The 16,320-nt window shown below is 39.5% G+C and overlaps 1 protein-coding gene across 1 annotated transcript in view; it reads left to right on the forward strand.

Annotated features, from left to right (window-relative positions):
- Positions 1-15,137, forward strand: part of LOC104288025 (ubiquitin carboxyl-terminal hydrolase 45-like) — a gene marked incomplete at its 3' end in the record, with an annotated part of 30,308 nt that extends 15,171 nt beyond the window's left edge. Inside the window, exons 6-8 of the mRNA XM_009886762.1 lie at positions 542-637; positions 2,757-2,887; positions 15,050-15,137. Of these exons, the coding sequence (XP_009885064.1) occupies positions 542-637; positions 2,757-2,887; positions 15,050-15,137 (315 nt within the window). The remainder of the gene's footprint in view (positions 1-541; positions 638-2,756; positions 2,888-15,049) is intronic.
- Positions 15,138-16,320: the final 1,183 nt, after the last annotated feature.

A 16,320-nucleotide genomic window follows, 5' to 3' on the forward strand; every position in this document is an offset into this window, starting at 1 on the left:
AAGGAGTAGAGTTGTAGCAAATTGTTCTCTGTCCATATTTAGGGCGTTGCAGAAACCTAAGTGATCTGCAGTCAAAGTTAACCAAAAATAAAGAAATAAAGCTGAGATACATTGAGTTGGTTTCTCTCTCAAATTCAACGAGGTAATGCTTTTCATTGTGCCAAAGCCTTTGTGCTTCTCAGGGCATGATGAAAGGGACTGCAGAGTTTAAAAGAAACAAACGATTTTTGATACTAATGTCCTCACCATTAAAAAAAAAAAAGAAAGAAAAGAATCTTGTTGTTCAACAAAAATAATGAAGTTATTACTAGGAAGCTGTTTTGGCATTATGGAAACAGAAGTAGATACAATTTTAGAAACAGCCCGAGATCAATAATCTTGGCTTTTGTAAGGGTGATATCTGCTTTTCTAGTGGTCTGATTTAAACCTCAGTTGTACGTTATGAAATATATCTGGTTTTGTCTATCCCTGAAGCTAGAATTTATAACTAAAGAAAAATGTATAGTTGAAAGATCAGCGTGTTACTTGTTTTTTCTTTAAGAACTTGGCACAGACTCACATACTAAATGAACTGATGTATGAGATGAAGGAAAAAGGAACAAAGTTAAAAATCTGTCATACTTCAGACTCTCAGTTGGTAAGTATGCAGTGAGAAATACAAAATTGGGGAAATGTGGGAAGAAGCTGGAGGATGGGAAATTGCATCTCCGTTAAAGAGATGGTCTTACTCTCCCGTTTCTTTTGCCTTTTAATTGTTTACCTGGTTTGTGATTTCTGTCGGCTCACTCCTTTTACAAAACTAATTGTTCATCCCTGGAGGAGGAGGAATGACCACTTCCTTTCACATTTTTTGACATTGAAGTAGCAAATAGTGCCTGACCTTAAGAAGGAATAGTTGTCTTATTTTTGTTTCCCGTTTAATTTCCTCAGTATGAATGTATGATACAGAAAATAGTGTATTTGGCTCTGGAAAGTGTTCATGAAATATTTTATTTCAGTCTGTTCCAGCCCTTCATTGATAAGGCTTGTAAAATTTATTATGTGCTTCACGGGCCAGAGGATTAAACTGAGATTGAGGACCAAATTTCTTGTCCACGAGCTCATCGCGTGCGTATGGGAAAGAGACTCTTGTGGTTATTATCAGAAGAATATGCTGCTGTTCCGGATCACGTCTTAGAGAGGCTTGGGTTTTCATAATATGTTGTTGGCAATAAAGATAATACCCCTTTCCCTCTGCTAGCTAAAGAAAGCATCTTACAGAGGATTTTTAATTATTTTTTTTCTTTTTTTCTGCTGTTCGCTGGGAGCTTTCTGGTGGCAGGGAGGATTGAGGGGTGGAATTCTGTTTCAGATACCTCTGAAATGATGAAGATTTCTGTATGTTGCTGTCGGTGATGTTCGTAGCTTCTCCAGGCCAGAACAGTGTGAAATTCACTGCATTGCTATCTATATTACCTCCAGTGGCAGTTCTGAGCAGCAGCGTGTTTCACTAAGTTATCCTGAGCCACAGTGGAGGTCTGCAGCTTGTTTGTGCCCAGAGGCTTAGGAAGCCAGTGGTACATTGGCTTATGCTTGATGTGAAACTTGCACAGCCATAAGGTTGAATGATTTATTTTTTGTTTAATGACAATGTTTACAATGTAAATACGACCTCTGGAGCAAAGACTGTGTTTTCTGGTCTTTGCATGTCAAGACAGGATTAGAGGGCTGCAGTAGTCTAATAGTAACGTAGAAACTCTGAGCTTCCTGCTTGGTAAAGGGCATTTTTCTACGTTTTCATGGTGTATATAACGCAAATACTTTATATTCGTGTATATCCATAGTGCTTATGTTTTGTGTGGCTCTACTTTCTGGATGAGGCAGCCTCTCTAATTGTTCATCTGGCAGTTGTAATCTGTTTTTGTGAGAGTCAGGCCAGCTAGTAGGAAGCACTGTGGTCACATATGAAGCTGGGACCATGCTAGGGAGAGCTGGCAATAATGTGGCTGCTGAGACGCGTGTGGCATGTAAGCAGTGCAGGAGTGTCTCCTGCTCTAAGGCTGTCTGGAGTGACTGCTGTCCGGCTCCATCCAGCCCCAGGACCTGCTGGCTGGGGTGAATCTCACTCCAGGAGGGACTGTGCGCGATGTACCCCATGCCTGTCCCATGCCACCTCTGCCATGGTGGACCTGTGGGGTCTGATGTCAGCCCCCGATGAGAACCACTGCTGGTGCCTTCCTGGCACCTGGCTCCTGGAGAAACATAATATGTTTCTGTGGCTGTTGTACATGTGGAAATTTTGGCGGGTGGCTCACAGGTCAGAGAAGCTGGCCACCCCTTCCCTAAGGTTGAGCAGACAGAGTGTCACTGAGCTCCGTCTTACGCTGGCCCACGGAGGAGGTAGCCTGCGTTGTCTCTCCAACTGAATTTCAGTGCACGTGGGAGTAAGAGTAAAGCAGGTAATACAGGAGGTAGTCTGGTTTTGTGAGAATCAGGCTGGCTCGTTGACATGCCTCTTTGCAAAACTTTTGGTTACTAACCAATTTGCTGGACAAGAATTGTTTGGTTTTGCAACTATTGCTGCTTAAATAATAAGCTTTCTCTTCAAATATTTCAATTGTGTAGGTAACATCAACATTTAAAAAAAAACCCCAAAATCCAAAACCACTCTAAGACTGAAAGTTACATTGTTCTTTGTCATAAATGTACTAACTGGAAATAAGTGTTATGTGTCATTAACTTTGGAATCTGATGTGCAATTTACCTTTGCTTTGAAGGATCCTTTGGTGGTAAACCTCTCCAGCCCGGGACCCTTGACTTCAGCGATGTTCTTGTTCCTTCACAGTATGAGGGAGGCTGGAAAAGGTCCTCTTTCTCCCAAAGTGCTGTTCAGCCAGCTTTGTCAAAAGTAGGTATTGTCAGTATCTTATTTATTTATTTATTTTTGATTTCCAGTGATATGTTTCTAAGCATGCCGTGTCTGTTGTCCTTTCTAAGTTGTCATTAGATTTTTACCAGCCAGTCCAGAGAATGTCTTTGTGTATTAAAATTGCAGGGCTCCTTGTTGTGCTCCAGAGTTGTACCTGCTCTTCATGAAATGTATGACCCAGTCCATAACCAGTAACTTTCAATGGTCTTTGAAATGAGTGTGAGGGGGCAGAAGAGGGCATGGTAAAACTGAAGAAAATAGAGGTTTTGAGGTATGTTAGCATAAAGCTGTGCTAATACTGGAAAGTGTATGGAGGTATTTTGAAAATAGGGTAAGCTTTTAAATGGGAAACCTCTGCTATGATGTCTGACCTTGGCATCAATTCAAAATTAAAAAGAGTCTAACAAGTAAGGACTTGAAGCAGTACTGAAATGGCATATGGCTCCAGATTGCAAAGAGCTCATAAGCCCTAAAGAAACTCCTGTTTCTTGGCATGGAAAATGTTTACAGTGGTGCTTTGTAGGTGCCTTCAATTATGATGCAAACAATCTTGCTTCTTAAAGCACCTGTAGAAGACCTATTTCAAAGTTGATACAAATATTTAAATAATGACTTTATACGTAAAAGAAGGTGTAGAAGCAGAGTAACTGGAAGATGATATAGCTGAATCTCACGTTAAAAAAGGATAAATAATGCATGTTAATTTATTTTCTACAATATTATTGTATGGAATTTTAAGCATTCTGCAGCCAGAGAGTTAAGGGGAAAGTTGCAGCCTACTACCATGGTGTTCCGGGGCAACCTCACTGTACAAACATGGTTTTAAAATTTGGTATAAAGAAGCAAAAGTATTTAGACTAAAGCAGGGACAATTTAATTCTGATAAAGAAATCAGTTATTACCTTTTTATTATCCTCAAAATTCAACTTCAGAAACTTAGTTTTTCTGTTGTACTTGACTTCCTTTTGATTCTTTTGAGCTGTAAAAGAAAATGCGTATAAAGCCTCCTTATAGTGATTTTGAGTCAAACAGCAGTGTTCTCTGTTTAGCATTATCTACCTGGAAGAAAAATATATAGGGAAGAAAAATATGTTGTTTCCTCACTCCTCCTTCTGTTTTGGGGCTACCTCAAAAATGTGATTATAAGAACAAAATTTGGTTGAGAAAATGGAAGGGAAATGATTAAAGAGGAATAGTAGTTTTTTTCTCTGTAAGTATTAAGGGTAGAAGGGAAAGGACGATGTAAAACGTGTTTTGAAGCCCACCTTAGCAAACTCATTGTGAAACAATCACAATGCAGTGCACTTCAGATGGCATTGTATTTTTGAAGTGACAGCTATTTTATATCTGCTCTGTGTGCGTGTTTGTGTACTCAAGTGATGGCTACACAATATATCATGTTTAATCTCAGATATCTAGTTGTCCTTTTTCTTGTTGTTGTTTTTTGATCTTTAAGATGGGTATATACTTTAACAACCAGCTAAAATTGCAGCATATTTTAATGTGGGCAGCAGTACTTCTTACTTTTCTTAGCCTTGCAGAACACAACTTAGTTACAAATGCTGTACTAGCTCTAGTATCGATAGCAAAAGTGTCAGCTGCATCCTGTTAGCAAGAAATTAGGTGTTCAGGGGCAGGTATCGCAGAAGGTTTTGGTCTTTTAATTATTTTGTTATTGACGGTGACGTAAGCAAGAAAGAAGAAAGGGAGAATTTCAGCAAATTCAGCAGGCTGCAGGGGTCAAAGTAGGAGAAGGGGAAATCTTTATCTTTGCAAACAATACATTTACTATATATTAACTTAAACAGTATGAATCCAGTGTTCTGTTGTGTCATTTTTACAAAGCCTTTTTTCATCTTTTAAAGTTGTCTTTCTACTCTTTAGCAAAGCTGAAATGAAAGAGAGAGAGATTGCAGGAGTCCCAGCTAGGAAGAAATCCGTTTTGCTGCAGCTTTCTTTGTGAACTGCTTTTTGAATTCTGCCAAGAAGTCATGTTAATAAAGTAATCTTAGAGGCATGCACTACTTGTGGTCTTCACATGCATTAGCACAAACTCTCTTTACATAACAAGTAAAAGTTCAAACAGCATCCTTCCTGAATAGATGATGGGATGAATGTGTAAAGGAAGAACTACACTGAAAAAAAATGTTTGTATCTCGGAGAGCTATGTCAGAGAAAGACAAGTCAGTGAACTGCTGGGGAGAAGGGCATGGGGAAGGACTTATAATAATATTTTTTTTTGTTTTATATATTTTATGTAAAAGTTTGCTGACTCCAGTAGCAACCTCCTTTTTGGTTTTTTTTTTTTTTTAATTTATTCTTTCCCCATCACAGATCTTGCTGTCTCAGTCCCAGTCTGCAGTATATGACCATACCTTTCTTCAATAAAGAATTTATAAAGCAGATTGTACAGAGAGTATAGGATGTACTTGTCTGTGATATCAAGAGTTGGACTCAGCGATCCAGGAATTGTCTTCCCTGTCTTTACCATAACATTATTTTGAATTGTTGCTTGTAGCTAGCAAAACAGGGACACAGACGCTGAGTGGTCATGCAGAATATAGATGTTATACTTAGTATAATCACTTCCAAATCCTACTAGGCTTCTTACAAATGTGAATGCTTGAAATGCTGAAGCTGTCAGCCCGTGATGATATGCTGCTGTTCTTTATATACTTAGATCTCTCTACTTGTCAGGACTGTTACAGTATGCTATCTAGCCAAAAGGTAACACAGCAGTTTCCTAGTAACATATTTTTTATATGTAGCTGATCCTTTAAAAATGGTTACTTTTTTCTGATGATACAATATAGTTTATATATATATAAATATATAGAAATTTTGATTAAATTGGTATTGATGAGTTTGAGTGGTTTTTTTGTTTTTTAATCTACTAGCTGAATGGTGATGTATTTTCATGTTGAATCAGTTGACGCAAGATAGAGTCAAGGTAGCTGTGTAATTTAACACCTGACACTAGCCCTCATTTCCACTTCAGTGCTGAAATACACTTCTGAATTTGATGTCCAGAGTTGCTTTTTTTGATGCCCTTGTAGGACTTCAGGACTCCACCTGCTTCAGATGTTGCGCTATGAGTTTGAACGCTCACATTTGAACTGGGCATCCTTACTCAAAAATTTAAAAGTGCTCAGTGAAAGAAGACCGGGAAGGAAGGAAGAGCCAAAAAGGAGTGGGTGAGGGTACCTAGAAATACAGCTAGGTATGGGCAGAGAGCCTGTAAAGAAAGGGAGCAAATGTTGCCTTCTTCAGTTGCAGCTGTGGCGTAGCACCAGGTGGGATCCCAAAACCTGCAAGTGAGAAACTCTGCAAGTGGGTGCACGTTGGCCACTCAAAAGCGGTGAGAGAACTGGGACGCAGTGCTTTCAACTGCAGACTGTGTCTTTAAGAGCCTAGGGAGATCATGGCGTGAAGTTCATCATCTTGTGTATGAAAGGGTATTTGTGGTGCTTTTTTATTAAATAACAAAAGAAAAAAAAACGATACCGAGTGTTAATTTTATCAAGTGGTGGGGTAGCTAGGTTGAAGAAGGGGAGAAGAAGAAAAGAAATGGATGAGTCTTTCTATAGCAACTGTTTAGCGTCTGGTACTAATTCATCCACTGTTAATTTTGTTAGTGTTGCAGCTGTCAGATGTTTTGCGAGGACAGATTGTGAGCATAGCTACGGGGCCCTTCTGTTGGTTTTCCACTATGCTGAATATCAGGACTGCAGACTTCTGACTTATCTGGAGACTTAGTGACTAACGCAACACAGTTATGTTAAGGGACATACATTTTATTTCCTTTATTTGTTATGATTGAATAATTTTATTGGTGGAAGAAAGCTTTGATTTGTATAGCAAGTAAATGTTGCATTTACGTGATCACTCCAGTGAGTAGTTACAGAATTTAGCAGTTTCAAACTTCCACCAAATAATTATTTATAGGGGTATTATATTGCTACATTAATATACGGGAAAAAATACTTGCCTAACAAAGATTTTATTGGTGAACACAAAATATACATACGTCTTCTCTCCCCAAGGAGTATTCGTCCTTCCTTCTCAGGTGCAGAAAGTAGGACTCAAGATGGAGGTGGGACTGACAGAACGGTGGTCACGCGCAGTTAGGACTACTGATTTGAGTTTTGGAGGGAAACCTAAACAAAGCTTGGAGCCTTCCGCATTTATCACTTCTGAGAGGGAATGCTAGGGGAAACTGAGGTAATGTACAAGATTTAAGGGGTGAAGGAAACAGGATTTTTCTTATTAATTAGGAGTCTTTTTGAAACTTTTATTTTAAAATAATATTGCTGTAGAGAAAAGTCTCTTTCAAGAAAAGATTTCCAACTTGCTTATTTTTCCCATTTGACTTTTACCATTTAAAGATAATAGCAGCAGAACACACAGTTGATGTTCCTGTGACTAGTTGTGAAGGATTGTTTTTGGGTCCCTGTTGTGACTCCACGTGCCTTGCTGATGGTGCTGTGCCATGTTCAGGAGCTCTCTGACACAGGAGATTGAATCTTCCTCTCCGTGCAGCAGCAGCTGAGAGATCACATGTCTTTATCTCAGTTAACTTTGACAAAGTTTCCTTGATATTAGGAACAAGTTAACAAAGCTGGATATATGAGGTTTATGAGTGCAAAATAGATTATTGCATATATAAGTAGTGTGCATTGTCAGGAATCATCTGCACTTGTTCCTGAGTTTTTTGTTCACTTCTTCCACTCAGGAGGAAGACCTCTGCAGCATTTTGGACAACACAAGTATTTGTAATATGTAATTGTAATTTGTATTGGTGAGCTATGTAAGCAGTGCTTGTAGATACAATGAAAGAGAAAACTAGTAATTTAATTAGGTACATCGGAGGTGTATCCTCAGTAGCAATGTTCAGGTTAACCAGAGCAGAGTGTTACAGGATAAAACCAGTTTGGAGCTTTAGGGAGAGGTAACAAAAATAGGAAGCCTTCACGTCAAGAGGGACTTGAATATTGGGAGTTTAGGCGGGAGAGGAAATGAAAAGGAGGGGTGACAGCAAGAGAAGACAATAAATGATAGCAGATTAATTAGCTGTGCTTATTTAACTGCCCTCATAAAAGTTCAAGGAACTGTCTCTGAAACTCAATGGCAACAGATTTAGAGCCAGGGGAAAAAAAAAGGGTTTTTTTAACATGTCATAGATCTAACCTGTGCAACTTGCTGTCACAGAGTGCTGTTGAAAATCTTAGCAGGACTTAAAGGAAGAAAGAAGAATTAGATGTCCATAGAAAGAGAAAACTTTTTTTTTTTTTTCATAGGGATGCAAGAGAGACCTCACGCCTAAAGGCCTTCACTTGGCTACCACCTGGTAGGAAGAAATTTCCCCAGATGGGTACTTCCATTATTCAGGAAGAAGACCCTTATTTTCCCTCTGATGGTAAAGTGGGAAATGGCTCTGGTGTAGCATGTCAGCTGTTATGTCCATTCAGAGCTATTTCTAGCAGGTGCTAGGTACCAGAGATCTGGTGCATCGCAAGAAAGCGATGGTGCCTCGTTTTCTCTTTTGGGGGAAGGCGAGACAGAAAAAGATGAAAGAAATCAGCCAGCACGTCCAAAGGAGAGCTAAATGCTGTTTATCCATGCCATCAAGACAGGACAGGCATGTCTGGTGTTATTTGTTATTTACATGTGGGGGCAAGCCCATGCTTGGTTGGGTTTTTTCCTATGAAGCACCTCATGATAGCAGAACTCGTATTTCTGTTGGGCAGGTTTGAAAGAAGGTTAGTCATGGGGATTAATCATGCTGTAGGATTTTGCTCTCTTTTCAGTCATAGTACTGTATATAACTTGGGATCACTAATAAGAACAATGGCTTTAGGAAGAACAAAACTTTTCATTCTAGCTATTCTGTAATGACAGTGAATAGGTATTTGATAGCATCACTGGGAAAGGTAAATCCTGTGAATTGTGGTAACTTTTATAAACTGGCCCTTGGTGTGCTTTTTTTTATAACTTTCATTGGTAACTGATCAGTCTTGAGAGATGAACATCCTCATTGCAGATAAGAAAAATTTCTTGTCTCAGGCTAACATTAAGTAAACATTTTACTTTGCTTCTCTGTAGGGTACTGCAGTATTAAAGAGGTTCCTCTGCATTTTGCACTACTGGAAAAATCAAATAGTATGTTCTGTTTCCTATTTCCAAGCACTTATTATTGTTTCTAAGATTTTTAGGTATTAGGCTATCTTCTGCTCAAAGATAGTAATTATTGAAAGGATGATTTTGGAGAGGATATTTATGAGAGACAGCAAAGGTATGGCAGTTCTGTGCAGTATGATTTAATGACTGTAATTGTATCCACTTTTGCTTTTGAAGCATAGCTTGATTTTCCTCAAATGAATATAAGATAGGAATTAAAAGTATTAACGCTTAGAGGACTGTTGGCTTTTTCTCCTTTAAAAAATTATGTTATTACGTAGTTTTTATTATTAAAACATTCTAGGAAGTAGATCATCACGAAAAGTATTTCTTTAACTGACAGTCAAGCAATTATAACTGGTCTCCAGATGAGTAATGAGAGGCTAGATAAGTAGTACGCATGTAGATGTCACAGTTGTCCTTCACCACTTATGGCCATTAGCAGGAGTTCAACCTGTTCTGTCATTATCCTGCTGACACTGTACAACAGGTTGTATCGCATTGGCACTGGCTTCCATATGTCAGCACATCTGTGAGCGGTCAACTCAACCAACCATCCTCACGTCCCCCACTTTTGCCAAGGATCTTGCTTGAAGCATATTTTCAAGGAGACAAGAGCGCACATCTTTTAGTTGTCAGATTTCTGTGTATCAGCATGGATTAATTCCTCCCCACCTCCCCCCCAATACTGGTTTGTAAGTGTAGGGCGTTTCCAGTAAATACATTGTGTGGTGTGAAATTCCCTCCCTCCTCTTTTTTAATTGTTTTTTGGTTTTCTTTTGTGGCGTCCCCCCAAAATCAAATGCACTAATCTGAAATGTTTTTCCACAGACCACCAGATATTTAGAATTATATACAACATCACATAGCATGCTATGTACATGAAGGACAGCTTAACTGTATGTTAAGCGGTGTTAACAATGATGTAATTTATCAGTCGAAATAAATAACTCAAACCTTACATAGCACCTTTACGAGTCACTTCCCTGCCACTTCACTTTTAAAGTGGCAGCTGCTACATTCCCATCATCCTTGTTACCATTAAAAGTCAAGCATGTAGATTTACGTGAGGTTGGAAGAGGGTTTAGTACAAGCACAGAGAAGCCTAAATAGTCTTGTCCTCGTAGATGCACTATGTACTAGTAAAATGAAAGACTAAGAGAAACCAAAAAATGCCATGGCTGAGTTCATTTTTCCTCCCTTTCAAGCTAATAAACAGGTGTGGATCATACGGGTAAACTATTTTCCCTTGAAATTTCATTGAGTAAATTAATTTTCGTCTGAAGTGATTATCGTGTTTTCATCAGTGTGAGGTTACACTGCAAACCATAAACAGCAACGAAAGGTATGTATGGGGCTTTTTTCTGATTGGCATTACAGGTCTAGCTCTGTGAGCAGCACCTACCATGAAAATACCCTCTTGTAACAGTGATGGAGCATGCAGTCTTTGCCTTTGACAAGTAATTATTAATTTTTCTTCCTTTTTACTACAATGTCTCTTGCAGTGGCCTGGCTTCTGTGGCCAAAAAAAAAAATAAAAATCCCATTAGTACCAGGATCCAGGTTGTGTAAATGCAAGACTTTGTTTTCTCGTTAAATGTGCACATATTGGAGGTGATGGGCTGAATATATCCATTGATTCCCACTGTCTCAGGAAAAGAAGAAATTTCTTATAAATAAAACTAATGATAATGCTGTGGCTAACTAACTAGGTATCTCAGAATTGAACTGATTTTGGCATCTGGGTTAAAAAAAAAAATTATTTCAGATTGCTGGCCATTTAATGAAAGAAACAATGAGAAAACTTTTAGCAAACTGAAAAGTGAAAATGTGCATGCATGTAAACATATGCATGCAGGTACATGTTATTTATTTTTTTAATGTATATTGAGTGTTTTATTGGTTCCAAAATAGAAGTTCAGTGCTTTTCAGAATGTATTTGGGTTTTGTAATCAAATTGATTGGAAATAAAACATGTGATTTTAGTAGAAGCAACAAATTGCATTTTAATAATATTAAAACAAAATATGTACTTTTTAAGAGAATGATTTCAAGTTTGAATTAATTGATTTTTTTAAAAATTCAAAATTAATTCTTTAGGTTGACCTGCACATGCAAAAAAAAATTTACTTTAAAAAGAGTTTTACTTTAAAAAAAATCACCCACTCTCCTGATTCCAGATTTTATAGTAAGCAGATTTTTAAGTAGAGCAGCATCATTAAATCATTTTTAACTAGGGATATTGTCAACTTTGTGTCAAAAAGTAGATACGAAGTACAGACATGAAAGTATCGTATTTGTAAACATGAACATGTTGTTTTGCGTATGCAGGTCCAGATTTATTCCACTTAATTTTAGACACTGACCTTAGATGCCTCGTCACCTTCGATCCTTCTTCAGTTACATCCCAAATTGCCTCCAGCGAGCAGTTCAGAACTGAGCCCCTTGTGTCACTGCTCTGCCTGTAGCCCAGGGCTGCCGGGCCCTAACTCGGCATCTCGACATCTTGCCCAGCTTTAAGTTTTACTCCTGTAGGCACGGTGCACGTCCGATGCCTTTTCTGATCGCCTTTAATTTGTCCTGTCCATGGGCACAGATTTCTGAAGCAAACCTGGGCAGCTTTGGCCTATGAGTGGGAATGAAACCTCACCTTCAGGAAGCCTAGAAGAGCACGGCTGGGCAAGTAAGATTATTGTGCCTTGAGAAAATACCGACACGTATTTACAGCTCGATGCGCTGGTTAGCCAGAGCACGCAGTCTGAGGCTGAAGATGAAAACTGGCTCAACCTGCGTTTAATAAAATCGAGTAAGCAAGTAAGTGGTTGGTTCTTCTGGCCACTCTGACAGTGTGATAAAATTCTTGTTTGAGCTCTGCTCAGCCAGTTGTCTCCTGTGCTGGATTTTGGAAGGGGTGCGCATGGTTATGCCCGCATGTCCTCTTCCCAGTGGGCAGCGAGAGTCACAGCTGCCATTTGGTGGCATTACTGGAAATGCAAAAATCCGCACATTCAAATCCCATTTTAGATTAATTGGTCCAAGACTGTAATTAAAGATCTAAGGGTAACTTGCCTGGTAAGACAGGTGTGGCTTGGCCGGTAAGTTACAGTTCATGAGAATAGAGGTGATAATAGTGAATATTTACACGGTCTCATTTGGGGCTGCAAGAAGCTGGAGATACAAATTGTTTATGAGAAGCTCTGGTTATCTTAGTAAGGATAACATCTTAAGGGTCTATCCACGTATTCATAAGTGTATTTTGTAATTTCGATTTAATCTATGCTGGACAAATATGATATTTAGAGTATATTTAGATGCTGTGAGTAGCAAAAAAAGGAGTCTGCAGTTTTTGAATAGCAGCGATTGAGAAGCTGAATGGCTGTCTTATGAACAGATGCAACGTTACCCCTGTGCAGTTGGCTAAAACACCACTGGTGTAAATGGTAGCATAGCCTGAAACAGAGGTTTTTCCTCTTCTGTTTTATGAGGCTCATGTGGATGCTGCCAGTGGCCTTTTTACAAGAATTGCCTTTCCTGTGGAGCCTTTGCTTTTGTTTTTGTTCTGCATAGCAAAGCATTAACGGTACAAACTCAGCCAGTGGCAGTGTCCCTTCTGTGTCCTTGGGCTGACTCGCAGTCTGGCTTGTCTTTGCTGGTGCTGTGGCCAGACACCACGGAGGAGGGCAGCTCGAAGGGAGGTGTAGACCACGAGGAGAAGGGCGGCACCAGATGTGTATTTTCCAAGGCATGTAGAGTCTTTCCTTCAAGACTTTTAGTTTCTAGAGATGTAAAGTTTGGAAGTACGCAGTTTTGTTTTGTTTTGTTTTTTAAGAAGCTGTTGCAGTCTTTGGTGACTTAGATCTCTGTTTAACCCGAGTAGCCAGTATATACTATTCTAGAAGGTGGGTTAGTAATCTGGGAATTTCGGACAGTCATTCAGTATCGCACATCCAAAAGGTAGTGATGTTATTATTTATGCAGAAGCAGTATCTTTTTCAGTTGCAGCTCTAATGCTTTTTAGCTCGTTGGTGATCTCAAAACCAAAGCAAAACAAATAAAACTAACAACGCCTTCGTTCAACTTTACTGTAAAAAGCATGGCTGTGGCACATCGTTCTACAAGACGTGCTTATCACCCACCTCATGAACAAAATCCCCGGATGGCTGGAGAGCTGCAGCCTCATGGCATTCTCCTGCAGGCCACTTCACGCGCTCAGCCTGAGATGCTGCTTGATGCCGTTTTGGGGATGGCCAGGGAAATCCCCACGGGGAGCTTTCCCACCAATTCTGGTGGCCTCAGGGCTGGTGTATCCACCACACGTGCTTATGGATGTGGCACGGAAATGAGACTTTAAAAAGTTTTGCCAAGGGTTTTAAAGTTTGGATGGGATGGACCACAATATCCCTCATCTTCTATACTTGATCAGTGTGAGAAAAGAGCATTGTATCAGGATTTCCTTCTCAATGCTGGCTATTCAGATTAGTAAAGTAAGCTAATGGGGGTAGGAAATGTAGCGATATTAAATCACAGTAACAATGGGACACTTTGTGATCTTCCATGGGTTGTCCAGGTAACTTGTTTTGGTGCACTCGGAAATTGCAAAAAAGCTAAAATGTGTAATGGTTTTGTATTCATTATGCAGTGAGAGCAAAATACTTGATATACTTGGCTGTTATGATGGGTGAATCAGGAAGGTTCCTTTGAATTAGTGCAGAAGGCTTGTGAGATTTCAACCTATGTCATCTCAGATTATTTTTTTTTTCGCTCTCAAAATCAGTTGGGTATACAATTCCGATAAGCAGCTTTGGGGGAAAAAATCAGACGGTATGTAGCCAATTTATTACCTGCTTTTGCAGACCTGATATGATAGCTTTTGGAATCTGGATTCAGATGCATTGTCTGAATCAAAACAACTGTGAAGAGATTGCCTCATCAGTTTTGGGCTCTTTCCGTTTTAGGTGTGAAGGTGCGTTTTGTTTGCTTCTGGTAATACTGTATGTTTTAATATGAATTTCAGACGTGAAGTATTGCAGTTTGTTAGACTGTAGAACAGGAGTTTGGATGTGGATATGATGTGAGTTGATAATTCATGATGCTAAAAGGTCCTTTTAAAACTTGTTAAGAGTAACTTTTAAAACAAGGAGAGTAGTTAACTCTTTCTACCAAAAAAACCCACCCCAAACCCTGGCTTTTCTCATTAGCAGTGCTCTTAGAATGGAAATCCTACGTTTAGAGCATTTATCTCCCAATATCTGTAACATTAATTGAAGAATGTTTTCTTAATAGCATTTGAAATCCATATGCTTATGTGATGCTACTTATTTTTAGCGTGTTTACCATCTTACTCATTGACTGTTGAGTCAGTTCAGGAAGCTGCAGATTCCTGGATTGATTGACTGTGGAGACATTCAGAAGAGACGGTTATACATACTTTTGTTCAAGAAGTTAAGGAATTCTCATTTGGATTCTGACCCGCAGTTTTTCTTTGTTTGATGCACAACCTTGTGACTTCCCTTTCATTTCAAGATCATCTTTTTCCAATTCAGACTACAGTGCTATTTCTGGTTTATTGTATACAGACTGTTTTATGCGCATTTGAGATTTCTCCTTGGTAGAGAAAAGGGTGAGATAGCAAGGGAGGTTAAGCACTATGAAAATTGGGACTGTTTGGTGATACAGAAGTACTGGTGCAGTCTATCAGCAAAGTGCTGCCAGCATAGACTAAACTTTACTGGCAAAACTGTGTTTTAGTCGAGCTGTCCCCAATAGGGTCAAAATGCTACCCAGGTGAAAGTGCAGCCTTGTTGGTGTACTTGCAACCACACCAGGACCTTCCTAAAGCCCCATTAGATCCAGCAGGGATTGTACCTATTTGTACCCCTGACATCCAACAGGAGTCTCATGTAGACTTTGTCTCATTAAGAACCTCCCAATGTAAATTTATATTCCTTACCACTTCTTTCGTAGGGCTCCTCGATTTAAGGGATTCCAGCAGCAGGACAGCCAGGAGCTTCTGCACTATCTGTTGGATGCAATGAGGATTGAAGAAACGAAGGTAACGTCTTTGTGTGTGTTTTTAAATAACTTATTTGACTGTATGGTAAACTTTACTTCAATGTTCTTCACGTTCCCCATGTTTTAAAAACATACTTAATGGAGTAGTGGCTCATTTTGTTATCTGGAGAAAAATAATGACTTTTTTGAAAGAGAATTTAATTATGTTCATGTTGGTAGGTTAAAACTGCTGATTGGAATAAAAGTTTAAGTTTCAGAAAGACTGTGGTAAGTAGATCATGGTAACTTTAGGAATCTGAATTGCTTGCCTTTATTGTTGATGAGCAGCTCAACATGAGCTGGCAATGTGCGCTCGCAGCCTAGAAGGCCAACCGTATCGTGGGCTGCATCAAAAGAAGCGTGTCCAGCAGGTCAAGGGAGGTGATTCTGCCCCTCTACTCCACTCTGGTGAGACCCCACCTGGAGTACTGCATCCAGCTCTGGAGCTCTCAACATAAGAAGGACTTGGATCTGTTGGAGCAGGTCCAGAGAAGGGCCACGAAGATGATCAGAGGGCTGGAGCACCTCTCCTAGGAGGACAGGCTGAGAGAGTTGGGGTTGTTCAGCCTGGAGGAGAAGACTCTGGGAATACCTTATAGCAGCTTTCCAGTACCTAAAGGGCACCTACAAGAAAGCTGGAGAGGGACTTTTTACACAGGCATGTAGTGATAGGATGAGGTGTAATGGCTTCAAACTGGAAGAGTAGATTTAGAATAGTAAAGAAGTATTTCACTCTGAGAGTGGTGAGGCACTGGACCAGGTTGCCCAGGGAAGTTGTGGAGGCCCCATCCCTGGAGGTGTTCAAGGCCAGGTTGGATGGGGCTTTGAGCAACCTGGTGTAGTGGAAGGGGTCCCTGTGCATGGCAGGGCATTGGAACTCGATGATCTTTAAGGTCCCTTCCAACCTAAACCATTCTATGATTAAAAAAATAAAAGGACAGAAAAAGGCTTTCTGGTTGGTCAAAAAAGTAGAACCTCTGATGTAGCTGACAAAGTGCTCTGGAACAGAAATTAGCAGCTCCTAGCTGTGCGCCTGCCCATAATTTTCATTGATATCTATTTAAGTGAAAAATTTAGGACAAAAATAAAATACTGCAAAGTTTCTTAGATCTCTTGAAACTGTGAAGAACTACTTGTTTTATAAATAAGGTGCTGCTTTTCATTATTATTTATTATTATTACAA

The sequence above is a fragment of the Charadrius vociferus genome, unplaced genomic scaffold, assembly GCF_000708025.1.
Source record: "Charadrius vociferus isolate BGI_N301 unplaced genomic scaffold, ASM70802v2 scaffold76, whole genome shotgun sequence".
Taxonomy (NCBI): Eukaryota; Metazoa; Chordata; class Aves; order Charadriiformes; family Charadriidae; genus Charadrius; species Charadrius vociferus.